The sequence below is a fragment of the Amblyraja radiata genome, chromosome 3, assembly GCF_010909765.2.
Source record: "Amblyraja radiata isolate CabotCenter1 chromosome 3, sAmbRad1.1.pri, whole genome shotgun sequence".
NCBI lineage: Eukaryota > Metazoa > Chordata > Chondrichthyes > Rajiformes > Rajidae > Amblyraja > Amblyraja radiata.
The window spans coordinates 20,764,879-20,781,166 of record NC_045958.1 but is presented as its reverse complement, the minus strand read 5'-3'; the positions used below and the strand labels follow the sequence as shown (position 1 = coordinate 20,781,166).

The window sequence follows — 16,288 nt, the reverse complement described above, 5'->3', positions numbered from 1 at the left end:
CTTGGAATTCAGGGGACAAGGGTGTTGATAAATTAGGCTGAGTTGAAATTCTGTTAACACAAAGTGAGCAAAGTATTGAAAAGGTAAAGCACAAAAATAGGCAAAGTTAAATGAACATCAAAAATCAAACATAACTTGCACTACCATAGAATCTTCAACAAATGAAAATGTCCTAAAATGGCTCACAGCAGTGGATTATGGCAGATACATATTTTGAGTTTTCTGGTAACACAATTTCAACTATTAGTACTGCAATAAAAGGTGATTTCACAGAGAAAAATTGCTGCTGTTGATTTTAATGCATTTGTGTCACAATGAAAATAAAATTCCTTTGGCTGTCATATTCAACATAACAATTATAATTAGCTTTTAAATACTGCTTATTGCTCAACAATGACCTGGAATGAATGATGCAAAACAATATTTTGCATGACATGCCTTGCATTTTAAGTGCCAGGAAGCAGATTTGAAAATGGCTATACCACAAATATGTAATGGTATGAAAAAGAATTACAATTATGTAATGGTATGAAAAATAATTTTCTGTAAACCTCAAACTTTTGTGAACACTTCTTTAAAACAAATAATCAGGTATATGGCTTACTTCAATTGTGTTTACCACACATAGTCACCATGGATTTTTGTGAATTTCCCAATGTCTGACAAGCATAAGAATTGTTTTGTGAGCTGTGAAGAGGATGTTAGGAGGTTGTAGGGTGACCTGGACAGGTTGAGTGAGTGTGGCATCTGCAGTATAATATAGATAAATATGAGGTTATCCACTTTGGCGTCAAAAACAAGGGGGCAGATTATTATCTCAATGGGGTTAGGTTAGGTAAGGGGGAGGTGCAGTGAGACCTGGGCATCACTGAAAGTTGGCTTACAGGTACAGCAGGCAGTGAAGAAAGCTAATGGAATGTTGGCCTTCATAACAAGAGGATTTCAGTATAGGAGTAAAGAGGTTCTTCTGCAGTTGTATAGGGCTCTGGTGAGACCACATCTGGAGTATTGTGTACAGTTTTGGTCTCCTAATTTGAGGAAGGACATCCTTGTGATTGAAGCAGTGCAGCGTAGGTTCACGAGATTGTTCCCTGGGATGGTGGGACTGTCATACGAGGAAAGATTGAAGAGACTAGGGTTGTATTCACTGGAGTTTAGAAGGATGACGGGGTATCTTATAGAAACATATAAAATTATAAAAGGACTGGACAAGCTAGATGCAGGAAAAATGTTCCCAATGTTGGGCGAGTCCAGAACCAGGGGCCACAGTCTTAGAATAAAAGGGAGGTCATTTAAGACTGAGGTGAGAAAAAACTTTTTCACCCAGAGAGTTGTGAATTTATGGAATTCCCTGCCACAGAGGGCAGTGCAGGCCAAGTCACTGGATGAATTTAAGAGAGAGTTAGATAGAGCTCTAGGGGCTAGTGGAATCAAGGGATATGGGGAGAAGGCAGGCACGGGTTATTGATAGGGGACGATCAGCCATGATCACAATGAATGGCGGTGCCGGCTCGAAGGGCCGAATGGCCTCCTCCTGCACCTAGTTTCTTTGTTTCTATGTCAATAATTTAAGAAAGGGAATAATAGGCTGATACTCCCACTTGGTAATTTACAGGTGGCACATTGGCATGATTACACACAAAATAATGCAGATAAAAAAATATGCAGAAAATGTAATCGATTCATAATTTTTTCATCATCGAATAAAAATCCAATATTTCTAAATGAAACTCAGTTTCCAGTATGCTACTGGTACCAGTCAAGAAACAAAGGATAATGAAAGGAAAGCCATTTGCATACATCTCCATGTTGTTTCGCTGGTGGTGTGTTCCTGCTGGTGAATGTCCAAAAACAGTTGAGAAATCTTTTCAGCAAGCTTCCTTCGGCTTTACTGCTTTATCCTAGAGAACAACAGCTGCCATTATGCAACGTAGAATCACATAATAGAACTTGTCAAACTATTATGCACTGAATAAAGTAGGTCTTTGTATCTTTCTGCAATGTCCAAGGATTCAACTTAATCCATGTTTCTAGGATACATTTAAAACAATTCCATATTGACATCACAACTGTCATTAATTTAAACTATTTGATATTTTATTGCCCCTATGCCTCAGTAAAGGCAAGGCATGAAAATATGAATAATCTACAAATTTTGCTTGACGTTCCATTTGCAGCTTTTTCTTTTTTCATTTTAAACCCTGAATGAAATACTGAAATAATAGTATTGACTGCTAAAATAAATACAGAAAATGCTGTAAGCAGTCAGCAAGTCAAGTTGAAAGAGTTAATCGCTATTAGCTAGGGTTACCTTGCATGATGGGATACATGACAATTTTTGTGTTCTTGCTTAAATGCTTATATAGATTTAAAAGTACTGACAGAGGAAATATAGTGTTGACTCATGTACCTGAAAACGGAAATACTGCTAGTGCCTCGTATGGGCGTAACTGATAACTAAAATACTGCTGACTCATGTAGATGTGACCGAAACTTGCAATCCTTGGAAAAACCAAAGAACAGAGTCTGCCTGGGATAAGCAAACTACATAACGGCAGTTGACCGAACTGACGTACATAGATCGCTGCTCCGCAGTAGTTACGTTAACAGTCACTGGAACAGACGTCAGCAGTTGTTTCTTGGAAAAATGCCTCGGCAGTAGTTTTTGGAAAATTGACTAAGGCATTTACTTGACTTTAAGAGTATATAAGAAATTGTAAAACACTGTATCTTTAGGTGGCTGATCGGGAAGTACTGAGTGTATTGGTATACTCTCTGTACTGGTCCCCACAACCCCCGTCACGACGAACTGAGTAAAGCTTGGCTTGGTTTACCTTTAACCCTTTGTGTTGTTGTCTGTATTAAGAAGTGAACTTTATCATTGGCGTAGTCGGCAGGATTTTGCTGGGACCATCAACAGACGACTGAGTAAGAGGCCGCAGTTTGACCGGGATCGGATAGGGATAAAAAAAGCGCACTAGTCTGAGCCCTTGAGACTGATCTCCCGAAGAAGCTCCTGGAAAAACTCAGGTCCCTCGTCAGTAGGTTGATCTGGTTCCCTGCCGAAATCCTTAGAACCAGGCAACGAAGGTAAGGACAACTGATTTGAGAATTTTTGCTACTAGGAAAGTAGTTGGTAAAATATTTTGCTACTAGGAGAGTAGTTGGTAGGGTATTTTGCTACTGGGATAGTAGTTGGCAATTGGATAGAGCAAACTAAAAAGGTTTGTCAATACAATACAATACAATACAATCAGTTTTATTCGTCACATTGCACATAAAGTGCAAGTGAAATGAATTTGCCAGCAGCGGTACAATGAGAAAGAACACACAAAACCACAATAAAATTTTAACACAAACATCCACCACAGCATTCATCACTGTGGTGGAAGGCACAAAATTTGGGTCGGCAGTCGGAGTAGAAGCTTCTTCCTCTCCCGGGTCCCCAACGTGAGATCCCGGGCTGTAGACGCCACGCCAGCTGGAGCTGTGCAGACCGCGGCTTCAGGCTTCCGGCTGCCCTGGTCCAGCGAAACGGAGCTCTCCCCTCCGGCGAGCCCCGCTCCACGACGAGAGTCTGCGCTGCGCCCGCCGCTGAAGCCCCGGGCGCGTCTCCGGGAAAGGCCGCCCGATCCTCGTTGTTAGGCCACGGGGGAGGCGACCTGGAAAAAGTCGCCTCTCCGTGGAGGAGGCGACCGAAGCGGTTTCCCCCTCACCCCCCCCCCACACCACCCCCAACACAAAACACACAAAGAAACATTAAAAACATACATTTAAACACTCTAAAAAAATTAAAAAAGGTGAAAAAAATTGACACGCCACTGCTGCTGTCGTAAATTAATATATTTTTGCTACTAGGAAAGTAGTTGGTAAGAGATTTTACTACTAGGAGAGTAGTTGGTAAGGTGTTTTCCTACTGGGAAAGTAGTTGGCAATTGGATAGAGAAAACTAAAAAGGTTTGTTGTAAATTAATATATTTTTGCTACTAGGAAAGTAGTTGGTAATAGGTTTTGCTACTTACTAGGAGAGTAATTGGTAAGGTATTTTGCTACTGAGAAAGTAGTTGGCAATTGGATAGAGCAAACTACAAATAAATTGTCGCTCACAAAGTAGCCGGATTGTGAGAGAGGAATAATCTGGATAAAAGTGATGGGGAACGCCCGTCCAACATATGTGTTATTTGAATCCTAAAAGTAACAAAGACTATAGAATATTAAGTTATTAGCTAACCAAATGTTTGGGAGATTAATCCTGGCCAGTCGGAGGAACATGGAATGTAGAATCTGTTAAAAAGACAGAAAAGATGAAAGAAGATGGTATACCTAAGAATTGGGATGTGTTACAAGCAGAATGTAATTGGAATGATAAAACAACAGGAAAAGGCCAAAAATGAAAAGACCTGATTGAGTCTCAAATTAAGCGACAATTGGTAACAAAAAAAAGGAAAAAAAAGGAGCCAAAATGAAATAACCCTGGGGAACCTTGTCTGGCATGGCGACCCTGTTTATAGAAAAGGGGTAGGAGGAGCAGTAATTGAGACTATCAGTGAGGGAGTTAAACAACACAGAGTATCATTGAAACAGGATACTACTGTCGCCCCTTGCCTCTGCCAAGGCACCAAATTCTGCACATTGGTCCCCACAGAAACAAAGATTCTAGTAGACAGAATAGCCTTGCCAAGACATGAGTGATGTAAAGTTAATACAGAGGGACGCCTCTGCTGCGCGATACGATTTTTGGAAACGAGAGGGCTGAGCCATTTGGTTTTGACGGGCCACTGGTTCACCCCTTTCGGACAAGTTTGTGTAACTGATGTTTTTCTGACAGTTCTTTTATATTATATACACTCCCTTAAGCATGCTGGTAAGGAGGGAAAACAATGGAGATACACCTTACAATTTCAAAACCTAATTGTGATGCCCATTTTCTTTTGTGAAAATTCCATGTTAATTCAGTATTAAGAAGTGAACTTTATCAAAGTAGCATCTGTACAAAGGGAAAAGAGTTAACTTTTATGATCCAAAAAGATCCTTTGCCTGGATCTGTTCTCTCGCTTTTATTTTTATAGACTAGTTATTGTTTTATTTTAGCTTGCGACACTCTCTAAGAAGGACAGAGTTGCGAGAGGATAACAATTTCCAACAACTGAATACCAAGATAGATTTGTCCTTGCAAATTCGATCACATTAAGGCATTTAGAGAGCACAATAAAATAATTAAAATAAAGCTGAACTAATTAGAGCCAAGCTGTGGAATTAAAGTGTCAGTAGTTGTGACAGCAACAATCAATGTTGAATAGAAAAGTAAAAATTAGGAACAGGTTGGGCAAATAAGATTAGATATATCTGCTTATGTGAAGGCAGACAAGAACTGAATGAGCTGTAATATCAAGGAACTACAAATGTTGGTTGGATGAGCTGAATGACCTGACTACGTGATACTCAATAATTAAAAGTAACTAATGCATACATACAGTTATAATTCATTAACCATTCTAAATTTCATGGGTAGGAAAGATGCAGATGCTGGTTTAAATGGAAGGTAGACAAAATGCTGGAGTACCTCCGCGGGACAGGTAGCATCTCTGGAGAGAAGGAATGGGTGATGTTTCAGGTTGAGACCCTTCTTCAGACTGATTTCATGGGCATGGGTGCATTACATTATCCTATGGAAGGAGAACTCTCACCGGGAAAAATTAAGTAGAACATTACAAAATAATCAAATAAATATTGAAGTCCCACTAAACAACTTCCAAAAAACAGATGTAAACATGTTCACACTTCCATGTAAGTACTGAACCACACAGAAGCAATTCAGTAGTGCAAAGATTATTCTTTCATCTGAAGTTTGATATGGTACTCATTCGTCACTCTGGGTGGAATATATTTGATGGCATCACTTTCTACATTGCACTCAACCTTGCAGCCATACTGTTCATTATACTGATCCTTGTCAATAGCAAAGCCATCACCCATTGCATATAGACACCCCCAACCATCCCTTCAAGATGATCTTTGTGATGACTTCAGCAACAGCAATGCCATCAAAAATAAACTTAGATGACAGGGCTTTAGCTTTATTTTGGATAAGCAGAGTGCAAATATTGCACTTAAACAGCCTTTCTAATTTTAACAGAACTGGCCAGTTTTGAAGAAAGTTTATCAGCATATATTAACTATTTTTTTCTCTCCACAATTTTTCCTTACCCGCTGAGCATTTTCCATATTTTATTTCAGATTTCAGCACCTGCAGTGCCCTTCATTGTTCCAGCATTGTTTGTATCCCTCTCTCCACCTGATTTCATTAATCTCCTTCAATTTGTCTCTTGCAGACAGATTGGCTGCATTTGGCAAGCCTTCACTACCAGTACATGTGCTGTTCAACACGCCTATCAGACAGTCCATTTCTCTCCTCCCTTCCTCCCTCAATTGAAAACCTTTTGATTTCTAACTTCTCAGTACTGCTGAAAGGTCATCAATCTGAGAGGTTGACAAAAATGCTTGAGAAACTCAGTGGGTGAGGCAGCATCTATGGAGTGAAGGAAATAGGCGACTTTTCGTGTCGAAACCCTTCTTCAGACCCTTCTTCTAGGAGGTTAATCTGTTTCTTTCTCTCCACAGATGCTGATAGCACAGATGCAGATAGTTCATTGACGTTACCATCATTTTTACTTCCTCTGACATTTCAAATGAATAACCTCAGTTAGCCAACGCAGAAGATAGTGCAGATAAAGATAATTTTGCACCTATTTTCCCATTATACTTATTTATGATTTTGAATAGGACTGTATCATGGCTGTGTTGTGATATCTTTTGCATAAGGTACAGCTCCAAACATTGAGTGGTTTATTTTGACTTCTTCCCTTCTCACTTTGTGGTTTAATTTGATTTATGAGGGTTCTCTCCATACCTAATTTGATGTCACTCATGAACAATCATATCATGTTCATATCATGTTCATATCATGAACAAACACTCTCATGTTACATGTGGCAACAAGAACGATTTTGCCACAAAAAGGTCTAAAGTCCAAGGGCTATGGTAAAACTTTGTCAACCATCAAATAGCCATCTATGCCAATCCCATTTTGTATATCTTATTTAAACTCCACTTGACCCCCTTTACACCTAGTAAAACAAACTCAACTAGTCACTGAAGACAAAATAGACTGCAGAGACTGGAATCTTGAACAAAAAAGTAAAATTCTAGAAAAACTCATCATCTGTGAAGGCAAAAATCGTAAGTCGTTGTTTCAGGTTGACAATAAAGACTACGAAGCAGGAGTGGGACAAAGGCTAGTTGCTGATAGGTGGTACTAGATGGGGTACAAGATAGTGGGACAGAGACTGGTTGGCAATCACTGAGAACAGATTGAGAGGAGATGAAAGGTTGATGGAATCTGGAAGGATTGGGAGATAAAGTCTGGTAGTTAATAAGTAGAGCCAGATAGGATGATACATAAAAGCAGATGAGGGGAGGAGATGGGAAAGATGAGCAAAGGTCAAGAAAATTAGGTGCATAAGTGAGTAGGTGTGGGAGGTGAGCAACTCACACCGTTACCTAAAAATGGAAAATTCAAGGGTTGTGAACTACACAAATGGAATACAAGATTCTGTTTGGCCTGTGTAGCAGTGGAGAAGGCCGGGGACAGGAAGGTCAATGTGGGAGTGGGAAGGAGAGTTAAAATGATATGCCACCTGAAGGCTTGAGATGGCTGTTGCTGATAGAGTGCAGATGTCCGGCAAAATTATCACCCAAACTACATTTAGTTTCGCCTATTCAGGAGGCCACATCACAAGAACTGAATGCAGTAGATCAGTAGATCAGGTGTAGGCTAACCCCTGCATCAATCGGGGGGAGGTTTAGACTCCTGAATGGTGAGGACCTAGGAGTTGAAAGGGAAGATGCTATGTCTGCAATAATGGGAAGTGTCAGGGCATGGGAAAGGTGTGTGGGGGGGGGGGATTAGCCGATCAGGGTTTCACAAAGATAGCAGTCCCTGCAGAAAGCAGAAATGGGTGTGGAGGAATGAGAAGAGAAGATGTGACTGGTGTTCAAGCTAAATGCAATGGTGGAGGGTGAGGTGTTCAATGCAGAAGCAGGTGGAATGAAAAGTGTGGTTCAAGCAAACCCAATTGCTGTTCTGCCCAGAGAAGGGTAAATCAGAGTAGACATGCAAGAAATGTAGGATATACATGCAAAGGATCCATCAACTATTGCAGAGGGTCTGCCATGTTTCTGAAAGGAACAAATTTCACAAGTTCAAGAAATGGTGGCCTCATCTTAAGAACAGATGCAGCAGAGATGGTGAAATTAAGAAAGGATAGCTTCCTTACAAGAGACTGTTTTGTGGTAACATTGCAAAAAAATTGTTAAAGGTAACGGCAACTACTGCACAGCGTGGCACATACCGTGACACCAGGCACGTGCCGTGAGTAATTACACAAGGTAGGCATGCGCAGATTGTTCTCTCCTTAAAAATAAAAAATAAAAATAAGTAACAATTCAATTTGCCCAAGGCTTCTAAACCTCCTTCATTTTTTAATTACTGAATGGGTGGGGGATGGAGGATGAAGGCAGGTGGAGAGATGGTGGGCAAAACGGGAACACACCGGGACATTGAATCAGTTGTCATCTTATTGAATGACAATACTAATTCAAGGGTCCAATTGGAGGGAGAGTTCCTTTCACAGCGTGTGGAGAGTCTGTGCCAGGGGTTAAAGATGCGGGGAGGGCAGGAGTGTTGAGAAGGAGTGGGTCGGAGATCATATCAGACTCACTCACCGTTGCCGCAATGCTCCGGGCACGGACAGCAGAACTGGCCACCACTTCCGGGGAAGGAAGCAGCTCGGGAGACTGCGAGGGGCCGCCGGGACCCGACAGCAGAACCGGCTGCCACTTCAGCGTCTTCTGCCGGCCCGCTCACTTCTGGCAGTGCTCTCCGTCAGAACACCTCTCACCTGCCACTCACCGGCCTGAGTGAGGCCAGCGAGCGGCAGGGGAGAGGTTTTCAGACAGAGAGCACTGCCAGAGGTGTGCAGGGACCGACAGAATGGGCTGTCCGGTCCCGGCGGCCACTCGCAGCCACCCAAGCTACTTTACTTCCCGGCCACAATGCGTCACAAGTGGATTACTGGCCCCGATCCCCTCCTTCACAACGCTCCCGCCTTCCCCGCAAATTTACCTCAGGCCAGACTCCCCAAACACTGCGAAAGGAGCTCTCCTCCCACCCCGGGAAATACAGTATTTAAAAACATAAAGTACCAAGAAATGTACTTACCACATTATCGGTACACAAACTCCATTCTTCTCTCTTTGCTTCCTAACATAGCCTTCAGATAATGGCAATCCATATTTGAAAAACCCGCCAAGAAACTTGCGCTGCGCAAGCGCATTAAGCTGCTGCGCATGCGCAGTACAGCAAAGGCAGAATTTCAGCTGCCTTCAGCCCCGCTTGAAATTGACGACTGGAAGCAGCGCTGACGGTACGTGGGCTGCACAGACCTTCACAAGTTACAAGTGCTGCGGTTGAAAGGCACGGAGAAGTATGCCTACCTAAGAGATCGATCACTTAGATAGGCATAATTCTCCCATGCCTTTACTATTTATATTTAATGATTACCATGTCATAATTTTAGTCAAGGTGGGCAGTGCCTACCTTGCCTACACTGACGGCACGTGCCTGCGTGACACCTACAATACCAAGTCTATCAGGCACTTAATAACATTTCAATAAAACACAGATTCCATTTAATAATTGGCACACCAGCAACAAACAGAGAGTCACAATCTTATAGCAAGGAAATGTGCTCTTTGACCCACCACATCAATGCAGGCCTTTTAATTGGATCTCACTAAGCATCAGTGCAAGCCATCACATACTTATCTGTACTAAACCATTAACCAGAATTTGGCTTGCAGTTTTCTATGCCATGGCCCTATAGATTGTCATCTAAATATTTCTTAAATGTTGTGAGAATACCCAGCCCCCACCTCCTTCGAGAGTGTGTTCCAGATTTCAACAACCCACTGGAAGAAAATGTTGCATTACTGATGAAGTCAATGTTCATCAGCAATGAGGGGAAGTACAAAGAGCAACACTGATTGCATGTGGTGTAAGTTTTTCTACGATGGGTGGCACTTGTTTTTGAATTTTAGAAATTATTTGCAAACAATTTAGTTAGGGCTTTCACCTGTTTTCTGGTAATGCACCACTGCCATCAAACTATTTCAGCTGCAAACCCTAACAGTCAACATAATTTATCTTTAATATTAGAATCACTCTTAATGCTTGCCACTAACAGCTGTTGGTCAATTTACATTTTTGACCCGCAAAGCCCAGATAAAAAGAGAAGGGGCAGAGAGAAAGATTGAGGGAAATCAGCGGGAAAGAATGCTTACAAGAAAAAAGGGCATTCAAGCAGCTGAAAGTTTATAAAGATTTGCAAAATTAATTTAGATAGATCCTTTCATGTAGTACATTTGAAGATGCTTCATAAAGAAAGGCAAAAGAATGAAAATATACGATAGACACATATTTCTGAGCTCCATTAAGTTCATGCCAAGCTTTTGTAAAACAGGAAATATGCAGTTCTAACTTCAAACTAATACAAGCAGAAGATACAATTACCAATTCATTGATGTTTGTATAATTAACATCATTTTTAAATATTGAATAAATTCTATAATAACATTTACCACTGTTTTACTCAATACGTTTTCATTTAAGATTCACATTTGCTTATCCTAGCCAAAAAGGAAATACATATTAACAATATAAATGAATAATAAAGTTACCATCAGAAAATCTTATGCACTCCATTTATTTCTGATACAACAGAAGGTGCAATGTGCAGGAATAAAAGTAATCAGCTATTTTCCTCGGAGGGCCATTTTATACTTGGGATAGGAAATTCCATGAATCATATTCATCTCAATCAAAACCACTAACATTTCACCGACTTGCTGCCTCATCACTGATTCATACTTGTTTAAGAAAGAACTGCAGATGCTGGAAAAATTGACGGTAGACAAAAATGCTGGAGGAACTCAGTGGGTGAGGCAACATCTATGGAGAGAAGGAATAGGCGATGTTTCGGGTCGACGTTTCAGTCTGAGGAAGGGTCTCGACCCAAAACGTCGCCTATTCCTTCTCTCCATAGATGCTGCCACACCCACTGAGCTCCTCCAGCATTTTTGTCCACCACTGGTTCATACTTAGTCATCAAGTATTGCTCAATAATTAATTAGAATTAATGACATTATAATTATAATACCAAAAAGTAATTGGACAAAAATCATAAATAGTCAGATAACCTTTTGGCAACTACTACTAAACAAATTTCATAGTGCTCACATTTCCCAAAATGGTTTTAAATTAATTTTAACAAAAGCAAAATCAATTTAAATGGGATGTTTTTCAATAGACAATAGAAAATAGGTGCAGGAATAGGTCATTCGGCTCTTCGACCCAGCACCGCCATTCAATGTGATCATGGCTGATCATCCACAATCAGTATCCGCTCCTGCCTTCTCACCATATCCCCTGACTCCGCTATCTTTAAGAGCCCTATCTTACTCTCTCTTGAAAGCATCCAGAGAATTGGCATCCACTGCCTTCTGAGGCAGAGAATTCCACAGATTCACAACCCTCTGTTTGAAAAAGTTTTTCCTCATATCCATTCAAAATGGCTTACCCCTTATTTTAAGTAACCTTTAAGTAACCTCAAGTCACTTTTAAGTAACCATTTACATAACTAAAATAAAAAGACAATTAAAGTACTTGTGCGGCACCATGATGTGTGTTCATGTTAACAAGTCCTCAAAGCGCAATTGGCCTCATTGTTTGCCACAGAATGCATTTATACATACTAACGAACAGATCATCGCATAGGAATGAATCCCAAATCGATTTACAATATGCGAGCCAACAAAATTTAGCATAAGGTTTTAAAAAAGCTAAAAAAATGCTACTGCGGCGGCACCCGGTGGTAGGCCACGGGCAGAGCGAACCGTTGGCTCTGGAGGGAGGAGTTAGGTGTTCCGGCTAATTCTTGGCTGGACTCCTGCGACCAGGAGTGTAATCCTGACCAGGAGTGTAATCCCGACCAGGAGTGTAATCCTGGAAAAATTTCCGGGAAAATGCACCGCGCTCAACCCGCTGCTGCCGCCTACGAGGCTGAACGCAACGCTGGTCGTCCTGTAGCTGCCTACCTTTTGGACCTCGCAGCCGGGGCTATGGTTCCGTCAGGACGAGTAGCAGTTCCACATCCACGGTGTAAACGGTCGACGAGACCCGTTACCATTACGTGGAAAGTGCTCTCAACCAGGAAACTTACTAACCAATCTGCAAACTTACTAACCAATCTGTCGAAATTTAGGCCCAAGTACCTTTCTCTCACCATGTGCCTATTTTCAACCGTGGACTCATCTTGCAACATTAACCGTACCAGCATGACAATATTTTGGATACCAGGAAATAAATAGATTCTAATAGATTCATAATTGCTGCAACAAAGGTAGCTCTCAATATCTAACTACCAAATGCATATGAATCTGGTCACATTGAACTGCATAACTTTTGGTCAGCCAATGATAATGGCATATGCCAAATATTAAGTAAACCTCTGACCCAAGGTGTTAAGTAATATTTAGTCGTGCAAAACTTGAAATGTACCTTCATGCTGGATGCCTCTGTCTCTAGTTGTGTCAAATGGTTTGAGTTGTCTTCTAATTCTTGTCGCAGATTTGAATTCTCCATTTTAAGTGCTTCAACTTGCTTCAAGAGCTGATCATATGAAGCTGATGATGCAGCCATCCTGAATGAGATGGTGACCTGTTTAAAAAACATATCAAATTCCAGCATTAGAACATCGCATTTTAAAAAATCCAATTGAATTGGTGTGTGCCTCTTAAAAAACTACTAATTTCAACGTTTATAATTGTAATCCATTCAGAGTACTTGCCATATATTGATTATGGAGCACTGTTGTATAATTTATTTTCAAGCGTTAAACTGCAGCTCGGTGTTTTAAACGGACACAATAAAACCATACCAAATCAAGTTTAACTTGAAAAATCATCCTTACAAACATTTAAATATTCTTCAACCAAAGATTAAAATCACACCCAATATAATGGCATGTACACAAAATTAGAATACAGGTTTATTTACTATAATAACACTACTTTTAGAATTTAATTAAATCTCTGTATGTGTAACCTAAGGGAATACAATTCCAAAGCCAAGAATATAAAAAGCAGAACATCAAAGATAGAAATATCTGGAACACTTTCTGTACAATGGGTGAATGAGTACAAGAAGCTGGTTAACACAAGACGAGTGAAATACTATTGGAGAGTGTACTTCAAATCACGGGGGATTTGATGTCCTCTTGCACCAGAGTGGCCTTTACACGATGAATGGGCTGCAGCTCAACAGAACTGGGTCCAATGTCCTCAAGGGTAAACTAGTATCCTGGGTCATTTTTAAGTAATTTAGCAAGAGTGTAGGTACGATGAAATATTTTTCCACAAAAAAAACAACCAAGAACAGACAGAAAGCTTAGAGCATCACTGTTGGAAAAAAAAGAAATATCCTAAAGAGAACAAATATAAGGTATTTCAAACTGAGTTACAGTGTATATTGTGATAAATAGGTGCCACAGGGATAGGTCCCCCTTCAGGACTTTCATATTATGACAAGAAGAGAAACTTACGGTAGTTCAAAGGAACTAAGTATTGGAAAAAACAGTGGGCAATGGTTTAGAAACATAGAAAATAGGTGCAGGAGGAGGCCATTCGGCCCTTCGAGCCAGCACCGCCATTCATTGTGATCATGGCTGATCATCCACAATCAGTAACCCGTGCCTGCCTTCTCCCCAAACCCCTTGATCTCGCTAGCCCCAAGAGCTCTATCTAATTCTCTTTTAAATTCATTCAGTGAATTGGCCTCCACTGCCTTCTGTGGCAGAGAATTCCACAAATTCACAACTCTCTGGGTTGTGGCTCTGGTTGGAGAACAGTAATGAAGATTAAGTATAAAATATTGTGGACTGCAGGACAATCGGACAGGCCAAGCTGATCAGTAAAGAAAGTCAAAGTGCTGGAGTAATTCAGCGGGTCAGGCAGTACCTCCAGAGAGCATGGATAGGTGACATTTCAGGTCAGAACCCTTCAGTTATTCAATTGGAAATAGGCCCTCCAGCCCAATATTCCCATCTGTACTAGTCCCTGCATTTGGCCAATTTCTTTCTAAACATATAGAAACATGGAAAATAGGTGCAGGAGAAGGCCATTTGGCCCCTCGAGCCAGCATCGCCATTCATTGTGATCATGGCTGATCATCCACAATCAGTAACCTGTGCCTGCCTTCTCCCCATAATCCCTTGATTCCTATATATCCTATATATGTACCTTTCCAAATGTCTTTTAAACGTTACGATAGTACCTGCCTCAATTACCTTTTCTGGCAGATCGTTCCATATACCCACCACTCTTTATGAAAAAAGGTTGCCCTCAGGTTCCTATTAATTCTTACCCTAAATCTATATCCTCTGGATCCCCCTACCCTGGTAAAAGACCATTTATATTTACCCTGTCTATTCCTCTCATGATCGTATGCACATCTATCTGATCACCCTCATGCTCCTTATTGGATAGATTAGATAGATAGAATTTATTTGCCACACAACCAGGGTCGGTGGAATTTGGGTTGTCAGCAGCGGTACAATAATAAGAACACATAACCACAATAAAAATGTAACACAAACATCCACCACAGCATTCATCACTGTGGTGGAAGGCACAGAACTTGGCCAGTCCTCCTGTGCTCCAAGGAATAAAGTCGTAGCCTACTCAACTTCTCCCTGTAGCTCAGGCCCTTGAGTCCTAGCAGCATCTTCTCTGCATCCTTTCCAGCTTACAATACAATACAATACAATTTATTTGTTATCATTTGAACCTCTTGAGATTCAAACGAAATTTGGTTTCTGCAGTCATACACACAAGAAAAAGAACCAGGACACAACACAATTTACACAAACATCCATCACAGTGAATCTCTTCCTCACTGTGATGGAAGGCAAAGTCTTATCTCTCCCCTGCACTCCTCCCTATGTCAGAGTCAAAGTCCCCGGCGGGCAATGGTAAGTGTCCCGCGGCCATTAGAGCCGCGCCGGGCGATGCAAGGCCACGCTCCGGGTCTTGGTGTTGGAACCCCCGGCGGGTGCTAGCAAGTCCCACGGCCGTTAAAGCCGCGCCGGGCGATGTAAGGCCCTGCTCCTTTTCAACCCCGCAACTCGGGCGGGAAAAGTCGCCGTTGCGGAAGCTCCGAAAAGCGGTCTCCCACCAGGGACCCGCGGGCTCCCGGTGTTACTGTCCACCAGACCTGCGGTTGGAGCCTCCGAATCTCAGGGGTCGGGCCGCAGCAGCGCGCCACCACAGCTCCTCAGAATCTTTAACCTCCTTCGTCTCACCTTAAACTACACACCCTAGTTTGAGCCCATGGGGATATAGAACATTACTATCTACTTTATTTATGCCACCTCTAATTTAATATGCCTCTATCCTGTAACCTCTCAGATGCTCTTGCAGGAAACAACCGATCCAATCTCTCCTGATAAATCAAAACATCCAATCCAAGCAACATTCTCGTGCACCTTCTCCAGCTTAATCTCGTCCTTCCTAAAGTGTGAATTGCACACCATGCATCAAAAACAGCCTAACCAATGTTTTGTATAATTGCAACATGATGTCCCAACTCCTGTACTCATTGCTTTGTTGGACAAAGACAAGTTTACCATATGCCTTCCTTACTACCCTGTCTACCTGTGCTCATATTTTCAACAAACTGTGTACTTGAACCCAAAGGCTCCTCAGTTCAACAACTTTCCACACGACTTTACCATTACTGAGCACATCCGGCTCTGGTTTAACTTCCATAATGCATCAATGTACTTGTCCACGATCTGTCATTCCCTTGTAACCTTAGACAACCACCTTCACTGCCCACTACACCACCAATTTTGATGCCATCTTAAATTAGTGAGCTTCAAATTGTTGTCTCTGAATACACTTTACTTGTTCCTATTTTCTCCTGCACACGTATTTTCTCCATAACCCATGCCTACATTCAGCAAGAACTGGATAAGATTCAATATGGGCAGATTTCCCACCAAAGTGCTAAGCAATGACCATCTCCAAGAGGAGAAAATCTTACCACTTACTTTGGACATTCAACATCAACAGCTAAAGGGTTCACCAACAGCCAGAGCCACAAGAATCCCGT

General features: G+C 41.5%; 1 protein-coding gene across 7 annotated transcripts in view; it reads right to left on the bottom strand.

Moving 5' to 3' along the window:
- The window catches only part of apc (APC regulator of WNT signaling pathway), a 152,918-nt gene that overhangs the window by 86,081 nt on the left and 50,549 nt on the right, over positions 1-16,288 (bottom strand). For 5 of the 7 annotated variants that reach the window (XM_033017429.1, XM_033017426.1, XM_033017428.1 and 2 more), the window contains one exon: positions 12,677-12,835. In XM_033017429.1, the coding sequence (XP_032873320.1) occupies positions 12,677-12,817 (141 nt within the window). In that variant the 5' untranslated portion in view covers positions 12,818-12,835. Of the gene's footprint in view, positions 1-12,676; positions 12,836-16,288 lie in introns of those variants that run through there. The other 2 variants (XM_033017432.1, XM_033017433.1) reach the window with 2 other exon arrangements.